The 9,636-nt window shown below is 32.7% G+C and overlaps 1 protein-coding gene across 1 annotated transcript; it reads right to left on the minus strand.

Annotated features, from left to right (window-relative positions):
• Window positions 1-230: 230 nt before the first annotated feature.
• Window positions 231-6,407, minus strand: LOC107028522 (protein NLP9-like). The gene is made up of 5 exons (XM_015229613.2): window positions 4,940-6,407; window positions 3,718-3,762; window positions 2,855-3,604; window positions 2,419-2,542; window positions 231-2,191 (listed from the first exon to the last, which is right to left on the minus strand). Exons 1-5 carry the CDS (start codon window positions 5,762-5,764, stop codon window positions 1,077-1,079), a joined length of 2,859 nt encoding a protein of 952 aa, XP_015085099.1. The 5' UTR covers window positions 5,765-6,407; the 3' UTR covers window positions 231-1,076.
• Window positions 6,408-9,636: the final 3,229 nt, after the last annotated feature.

A 9,636-nucleotide genomic window follows, 5' to 3' on the forward strand; every position in this document is an offset into this window, starting at 1 on the left:
TTTCAACAACCTAGAAGTTCTTACATAAGCAATTTCAACAACCTTCTGGGTGTAGATATAGCAAGCTTGTATGTCAAATTCTATATTTAAAGTTGGCTACGCTTGACAAAAGCTATGCGTTCGGCGCAATGATAGTGGGTGCGTGTTCAAGGAGTTTTGGGTTCAAACCCAAATATCACAATATTTTTTTATTTTATTTTGATAGCCACACACCATTATTCTTCAATACCTTTAATAAAATTTTTGGATCTGCCACTGCTCTACAAATACTTCAATGGACATTTCAGATTCACTCTGATTGCACTTGTGCAGCCCTTCCATAGAACTACATCAATTAAAAAAATACAAAAGAGAACCAGGAATGGTTCAATCTTGCAGCAATTGCAATGGGAAAAAAAATGCTTCTTTGTGGAGGAGAATGTGGAGGTTGAAGTAGTTATGGATACATAGCAACAAATCACATTGAAACTGCTTTATGCAATATGTACTCTTTTCCCAGTTTGATGTATGTTACATGTTGACTGTGGGAGATTTGAGGCTTTGGGACAATATCGATCTACTGGCAATGTCTTTGCCTTGGCTACTGGGCAGGTATTACAATGAGATATTAAACGAGGAGGAAAAGATTCGGGGTTTACCAGTAGTGCCTCGAGAATATGAGGACTTTGCCTTACCGGAACAACTTATGCAACTTCAACTATCACCTTGCAACATTAGCTGCATTTTTACCATTTGAGGCACTTGCGATCTAGTGCCTTGAACTGTTGTAACCTTTTACAATCAATCTCTGACATATACTTCACACCGATGGCAGATTAAGCCTGATCCAGCAATATTGCATGTGTGAAGAAGGGCAACGCCACTTGTAAGGCTCTTTTGTCAAGTGTGAATCATGACAGAACTCTAGGAAGAAGGTCTACTCGACACAAATTCCATGTTAATGAGAACTTTTCACCGGAATCTTTCACAAAAATTCGAATGATTTTGTTCTTCTGTGATTCTAATCCATGTATACGTGAAATCCTTGAATTCCTGCCCAGACTATACCACACAAGAAGCATTTCTGTGCTGGATAACTAAGAGCCATTTGTCAAAAAGCAATTACTGCTGCCTGAGCTACCTACAGTACCTGACACATCTTGAACGAGAAATTTTACATTACGAGTTCCAAGAATGTCGAGTATTTCCAAGCACTCGTTCAAGTCTGCATCATTTACCAACATCACCCATTCCTCTTCATCATCAAGATAGTGGAGCTGGAACGTCCCTATCTGCAGTTTGAACCTCTTTGCAACCTCTTCATAGAGTTGGAAGCACCCTGCTGAAGACTCAAATTTAAATCGGATTTTGTCTTTCATGTAACTAGCTTTTACAGTAATTTGTGAGCCACCATCCTCAGCTGTTGTATGTTTTCTCTCACCAGAACTATGGGAGCTAGACGAACTTCCATTCATCGTTGAACGGGACGTATTTGACAAATCTGTCACACCTGAAGAACTCACCTTGTTATGTTCCATTACGCCATCATCACCATCCACTTCGATACTTCCTTTCATCTTCTCCTCAACATCATCAGTTTTAGCCATGGAATCTGGGCATAGGCTGATGAAACGGCAGCCAGAATTGTCCAACTTTAAGTTGCTTGTGTTCAAACCACAGCTATGGAAAGAATCCAGTGACACATTTCCAGAACTGGTGCATGGCATTGTGTCTGGATTTGCAGGCAAGGATGACCTTCGATCTAATGCAGCCAATTTGGAGCCATGACAAACTCCAGACAACGAACTATTTGGTTTATCCCCAACCCTGAAAGAGCTAGGACTGAAATGACTCGACTCTGGTAGTTGGTTTCCATCCACATTCAAGTCCTCTTCCATTTTCACCAGAGGGTCGTGGTTGTCAGTTTGGAGCGCAGATGTAGCATCTTGGAAAAGGAATTCAGAACTTTTGATTGAGACATCTTTGCAGGGAGATAGCATACTTTTCTGAGAGTCGAAATCTTGAAGGATAGAGGTTGCTGCAACTATACCTCCAGTAACTGTATCAAACTTCAATCCTCCTTCTATCCCTTGGACTGATTGAAGCACTGTCCGTATCTTTACTAAAGAACGATTCACTTTACTTATCTTCCGGGATGGCCATCTTGAGATCCCATATTGCCGACATATCCTTTTCAATGTAGTTGGACACACTACACAAACACATAACAAATAAATGTTACAACCATCTTTTACAAGATCATATAATTTTGTGCTTTCAACTTCAAACAGTTCTATATGTACTACTTTTTTATATCGTAAAGAGTCTGCACCCTTTGGTAATGTCACTTTCCTTTAAAGAAATATCACTGAAGAACAGAGAAAAAAAACCCATCACTTTAAATTTCAAGACACTTGACGAGGGTGTATATATTCTTACCACCAATGCTTTGTGCAGCATTCTTGAGGCTTCCAGAGAAGTATTGCTGAAGAACACTCAAGCTGACATGTTTCTCTGCTGCGCTTCTTTTTTTCTCTGTCCGTTTTCTTGATACACTCGGTGTCTACAATATGAAACACAATAACTTCAGTATTGACAAACAAAAGGGATGAAATAGGACTTTAAAAACACATAGAAGGAATATAATTTGTCTAGGAGCACATAAACTATTATCGAGTGCGCAAGACAATTGTTCAAGAACATGTAAAAAGGGAGAAAGGAAACAAGATACTCGAGCACAGTGTAAACATAGAACAGTTAAGTATACTATTGTTGACCACTTTAAACATTGTAAAACCAAGATTACGTGCTCCGCTAAAATAAACTAGGGGAACATAGACTAGATAACAGAAGGAAGACAAGTTGAGTGATATACCTGTTTGTGAGAAATATTAGCTTCTATTCCAGCTCTGTCTGAATCACATACATCTATAGGAGCTTTACTCAAATCTAAAGTGCTGTCTAATAATGATTGCTGAGAACTCTTCCTTGACAAGTCAAATGGCGGTAGATTCAGAACAGATTCACTCTGTAGCCCACACTTCTCACCCCCTTCTCCAATTAATTCTGCATCTGACAGTGTTCTCAGACTTCTGCAAATTCTCTGCATGGTGCGAGATAGGTTATTTAAGAGAAGCTGTTGTTCGGTGCTTCCCTCCATATCGACAGGAAGAAAGAACTCTAATACATAATCATCATCACCGGTGAGTATACTACGTAATCTGATAGCTACTGCAGCATTAAGACCAAACTTCCGTGCATGATGAACAAGCGGATACTCATTTATATGGTACTCTTTCACATCAGGGTAGAAGAAAGGGTGGTTGGATTGGAGGGATTTCCCAACAATACCTTGCCCTTCTTCAAGATCATGTCCCATACACGCATGAAGAAATCCTTGCATCTCCTTGTCACTCACATAACAAGCTGTATTCTCAACACATAATACACTTCTTTCATCTAAGCTTGCAATGCTTTCTCTAGCATGCACTCTTATTTCATCGCCACCTCCTCTACAACTACGGGGAATCCATGTCAAAGCAAGAGGCAGTCTATGAGCATGGCAAACTGCTCGCAGAACATCTTTTACCTCAGCTAAAACAGCTCTCTGATTCTTGGAGAGACTCTGCAAGGAATCAATAAGACAAGGGGATATTAGAAGGGAATACTATATCAAGACAATGAAATGGCTAGAAATAATGCATAGATAACTGATAAGATTAAGATATTGAGTATTACCTGCGAAGAAAACTGAGGAGGTGTTGTGCTCCGTAAGTTTACTGCCTGCAACATAAACCATCTATTCTTGAGGATAAATTATAGCAGATCAAGAGATTCTCAATAGGACAAACCACAAGCAACACAAGGAGGGAAAAAAAGAAAAGAAAAGGAAAGAGCACACGATAACATTCCGTTACTTCATGCTTCCATTAGATTCAGACAACCATAAAGTCGAGCCCTCTATATGCACCGACAACCAACCTATATAACCTCCCATGACACTAGCATAACTTTTCAACCAGCCCAGCTAACACATAAAGATCTACATTTGATCAGACAAAAATGTTGATGCACTAGAATAAAAGGAATAGAATAGCATATTTTATCATACGAACATGTTTCCTTTGATGACCGTGGTGTCCGGTCCAGCTTGTGCGCACCTCGACCAATACCACGGGATACCTGCCACCCCCCACCCAACAGGTACCAAATAACTCTGCCCACCGGACAAATGTGAAGAATCGCATAGTGTTATTTGTCTCCATTGAGTTTTGAACCTGAGACTTCAAGTTCTCAACCACTTCATTCACCACTAGTCCACACCCTTGGTGCCTCTTGTTGGTTTCTTTTTCTTGTTATTAAGTTCTGTTGCCACAGGTAAGGTAACAAGTGGGAGGACAAAAATGGATGTGTCACTATCTGTCTTTGACATCTACATGCCCAAACAAATCCCTTCTGACAGGAAAGGACTTAATCACTGTACATCACAAGCATCACCAGAAAAAAAAAGACAAAAGTGAAAAGTTACAATATGATGTTAAGTCAAAAACTACATGGAAAAACACATCTAAAACAATCAATTGATGCAAAATTACGTTTTCTGCTCTCGCAAAATATTAGATACCGAATCAAAGACAGTTAACGCAATATTGTGATCTAGAGTTCATCCATTGATATGTATTTACAACCAACACACCCGATAAAAAGTAAAACCAAAAAAGAAGGGAAAAAAAAAAGCAAATGCCTAGTAGTTAGAAGTAATACTTGAAGCAAAGACTATTAGCCTGTTCATCAAGATTTCAAACAGGTACCAAAAAATATTCTGAGGCAGATATTATGATTTCTTTAGTCATCTATTTCTATCCTCAAATACACTGAAATAGAAGTATTCTTTCTCAGTGGTAAAGGTACATATGCAACAAAAGGAGAATAAAGGAACTAATAGAATAAAAGCAGAAACCTGCAGAGCCTGGCAAACATGACTTGTTTCCAAATCAAAATTTGGCCTCTCCTTCACAGTGACTAATTCTAATACTGCACAACACAGTGTATCATATCCCTCATCCTCTAGAATCGGTAAAGCAATCGATCCACGGACTTCATGGTCAACTGCATATTGTACGCGTAAATACTCAGCCTCCTTATAGTACATAACATTTGATGTCCACTCCGGTATTCTTGAAGTAAAAACTCTACCAGGAAGACCAGGACATGATCCTGGTTTCATTTCCAAATCAAAAGTAAATTTCCTCGACACCTCTCGATATCCAGATAACACCTGATCAAGTAGAAATGGTTGTTCATAGGTGCTTAAAATGTACTGATCACCACTCTTCATCGGAACCCAAACCTGAGCCAAGATTCCCTCACCAGATGATTTTTTAAACAATTCTAATGCCTTGAGCATTCTCTCAGCAAGTGATTGACAAGGTGATTTTGGAATTACACATTTCTCAACAATATGAGTAACATAATTCTGTTTGCTCGAATTCTTCCCCGTGCCTGTTTCAACAACCAAATCAGCCTCTTCACTAGAGTCTACAAAACAAAACTGGTCATCATTCTGCTGAAACATCAAATTTACCCCTTCACATGGAAAAGTTTCAGTATTCTGTTCTTCAAATGGAGCATAATCGATAGACATTGGATTAATAGGCGAAAATGTTGGATACGAAGCAAAAATTTGCTCTATCCCAGCACATGTATCAAGATTCATAATCTCCATAACATTGTCATCTATATATGAACACCTTGGAGATGCCCAAAAACCAATACCATTTTCCATTGTCAATACAACTAACAAAAAATCAACTGATACTTTATTGCAACAATATGTCAAAACAACAACCCCAAATACTCCTCAGGGCAGTTCTATCTCCCTACAGTTTTACATATTCCAAGAATCCAACATCGTAGTATCAAATCTCAGTGAATCGTGGCAGTAAGACCATTCGTACTACTAATTACCCCTCCATGGAAATTGTACTTACACATCAAGATTACTTAGCAAAAATACTACAAAGGTGTAAACTTTATATCTCAAGGACCAAAAGAACCAATTTTTAAGCACCAGATTCAAGAACTTCACAGAATCCAAAACACCCTAAACTAAAAAAAAAAAAAAAGCTTTTTCAAGCTGTCACACCTAAATTTCAAGAAATTGTAACAATTAACAAAACCCCATTTCACATAAAGAAAGAAACCATTAATACAAATCAATTTAACAGATTCAAATCAAGATTTGTAGCTATAAAAAGTGGCTAAGAAAGGAAAATCAATAGGGGAAAAAGGGTGGATACTAAAACTAGTATACAGAGGTTTTAGATATTTTGTAAGGTGAAGGAAAGTTCCCAATAAACAAAATTGATTTGAACTCTTTTCTGTGTGTTTGACAATATAAATTGCCTGTGCCTGAAAGAACTTGTTACAGCTTTGTCTGGAGGCTGTTACATATTTGTATCTCACCAACGAGAGTGTCGTGGTGAATTGATAAGTATTTTTTTTTTATTTAAAAGATTTTGAATTTTGATTCTTATGATTGCTTTTGTTAAAAATATTTTATCTAGAATTTTCTGTCATCAATTTGAATTTAGTCGAACTTAATATGATATCAGACATCGGTAAAAAATAAAAAATATATATCGTATTATATTATCAAAATTTATTATTACATAATAACAAATATTTTGTCCGTTATTTTACCCTTTTTGTTATGGTTTTATCTTCGTACTTCTCGTTTAGATTTATTTGTTTGATGTGTGATATTTATATAAGTATAAAAAATAAATAAATTTATCCAAATATGAAATTTGTCAAACTAAAAATACAATAGGATATAATATAATCGGATATATTAGGAGACAATTTGATGATTTTGCTTTTTTATTTATTTCAAATAGTTGTTTTTTTTTCATAACTATGGAGAATTTCTTTTTTTTAATCCCAAAAATGATTTTGTTTTAATATATGAAAATATGCATTATTAAAGAATCATTTAGAAAAATATTAAATTACTTTTTATTTATAGGATTGGATAATTTTTTGAATAACACATTCACATTAAATATATCATTCTTTTTGAAACGGAGATTTATAATGTAACGGCGGATAGCTAGGAGGAAATATAAAAAAAATGTTTAGATCTTTAATAAAGTATAACATCTGTCTCTTAAACTATACTTTTAATATTATATTTTTATTATTTTATATTAATAAATGCTCTCACGTCATCAACTTGAATCTTTATAAAATGATTTGAATATTTCCATTAGTTTATATGTGACTTGAAAATTTTTAATCTTTAAAATTTTGTCACGATAACTTGTGTGATCATAAAAGCAGGTCACTAAGAATAAAATTTAGAAAAAAAAAGTGATTATTAATATTTCATATATTTTTCTGATAAAAGAATTACTAAGAATAGTATGCGATCTTTTTTTAATGACTGATTAAAGTAAACAACTAAATTAAATATTTATTTTAATATAAAAATCAACTAAAATAAAAAAATATTAAATGGATTATGTAAAACAATAATAATTAAATTTTAAATTTCAAATATTATTAATAAAATTTGAAGAACGCTATTTACACTAATTTTACCTCTTTCTTTCTAACATTTTTTTATTTTAATTTTTTTAATTTATCGTACGATATCTATATTAAAATTCGATTAATTATATAAAGGCCACATATTTTGGCCAACATGATAATAATTTTAGAAGATACTCAGAATCCTCAATCCATGTGTGGCATTAGATTCCAAACTCATTTGATTGTGACACATATCTTATACTAAAAAAATAATAATTAGAATCTGTCCCATTAATAATAATTATTTTAATTAATTTCTATTCGATATCTGATATTTATATTAGAATTTTATTATTTTAAATTTATATTATATAAGATTTACGAGAAAATATTTTTCATCAAAAATTTAGAATTTAAATATGAAATCTCTGTTATTGATGGTCCTTTGATGATAAATTAGTTATACTATAATATCAAAAAAAATTTATTTTATCGATCAATGTCAGATTTATAAGATTTCTAATATAATAAACTGGATGTATAGAGTATAAAAAATTGCATAATATAAGTATGTATAAAATTACATAAATTTTGTACCATAAACTAGGACTGAAATTCAGTTTAAATTTATAAAGGATAAATATATTTATAAAATATGAAATTATAGGATAATTTTAAAAAAATTCTCAAATAACAAAATTTAGCACAAATATTAGTTTACGTCACTGCTGGGATTCTCCGGATCTTCATGCCTAACCTGTTGCCTACGTGTCCAGATGTGGGATCTACATGAAATAATAAAATTAATTTATTTTAAAAAAAATATCTTCTTTTTTTAAAATTTAAATCTTAAATTTTAATTTTTATGTGACGTATGCATAAGATTAAAAATTAGTTGATTCAATAAACCTTTATTTAAGATTACAGGATTTAAATTATTCTTTTTATTTTCTTAAATCTTATTTAAAGTCAAAACCATATAATCAATATTGTATTACTGCGTGTTGTTATTGATAAATATTCTAAATTTTTTTTAAAAATTAGAAACTGCAAAATGATTATAAAAGCTTTCTAAAACAAATACTCCCACTATTCTAATTTGAATGAGTACGGAGTTTAAGAAATTAAAAAATAAAAGAAATTAATAATTTTAAATTACATAATATTTAGGTCAAATACATAAACAATTTTCTATACTTGTTGGATTTTTTTCCTCAGGTAACAACTACGTCATTTTTCAATTAATCATTGAACCACCCATAATTTATTTCTTTAAAACACCGTGGGTTGATTTTGATCTGCTTTTTTATTGTAAATGTCTTCAATTGTGTTCGAATTGTAATAATTTTGATTGAAGGAATGAAGACAAACCGTGTTAGTCTCAATTGTTTTCTCATGTGTTCAAATGACTTAAGTAAAATACAATTACTCTCAAACATTTTCACTATCAATTGAACTAATGATCTGTATAACAACATATGTATCATCTGCTAATACCCCTCACAAATCTGGTTCCACATCAAACAATAGTGTTTGTTTAAACGGAACAAATTATGGAGGTTCTATGATTCAATAGAAAAATGACGTAGTTTAGATACCTGAGAAAAAAATCCAAGAAGTTCATAAAATCTGCTTATGCATCTGGCCTAATATTTATTATCTTTTTAGAATATATGATGCTAAACTACCATGTAGAATGTTGAATTTGAACAAACTTACCAAATATAAGAAAAAAAGTGTTTTAGATAAATCCAAAAAGAATAAAACACTTTACTTAAAATTAACAATAATATTATTTTTAATAAATCTGACAATTAAAATAAATAAAAATATATAATTTCACTTTGTGTTAAGTAATAACGTGTTAGGAAGGGAAGTTATAGGAGGATTACAGAGCACCAAACAAGTACGTTATCATTTCAACTTGTAGTTAAACTGCCTAGGATCAAACGGATTTAAAATTTAAATTTTATAAATTTAATATTTATAATATTTTTGTATTAAGTTTGTTATAATATTTTTTAAATTAATAAATCGTTATACATTATTTATTATAATTATTTTTAAAATTATATAAATTTTTATTTCATATTAAAAATATCAAATTCAGATAGACTCGTAGTA

This window comes from Solanum pennellii, chromosome 8, assembly GCF_001406875.1.
Source record: "Solanum pennellii chromosome 8, SPENNV200".
Classification (NCBI taxonomy): domain Eukaryota; kingdom Viridiplantae; phylum Streptophyta; class Magnoliopsida; order Solanales; family Solanaceae; genus Solanum; species Solanum pennellii.

Bases quoted from the DNA above. Each gene is read 5' to 3' on its own strand.
- LOC107028522 (XM_015229613.2), bottom strand. From the start codon at position 5,764: ATGGAAAATGGTATTGGTTTTTGGGCATCTCCAAGGTGTTCATATATA. The intron at 3,763-4,939 runs GTTTCTGCTTTT...TTTATGTTGCAG, and splicing joins ATGTTTGCCAGGCTCTGCAG to GCAGTAAACTTACGGAGCAC. The intron at 2,192-2,418 runs GTAAGAATATAT...GTGTTTGTGTAG, and splicing joins TGCTGCACAAAGCATTGGTG to TGTGTCCAACTACATTGAAA.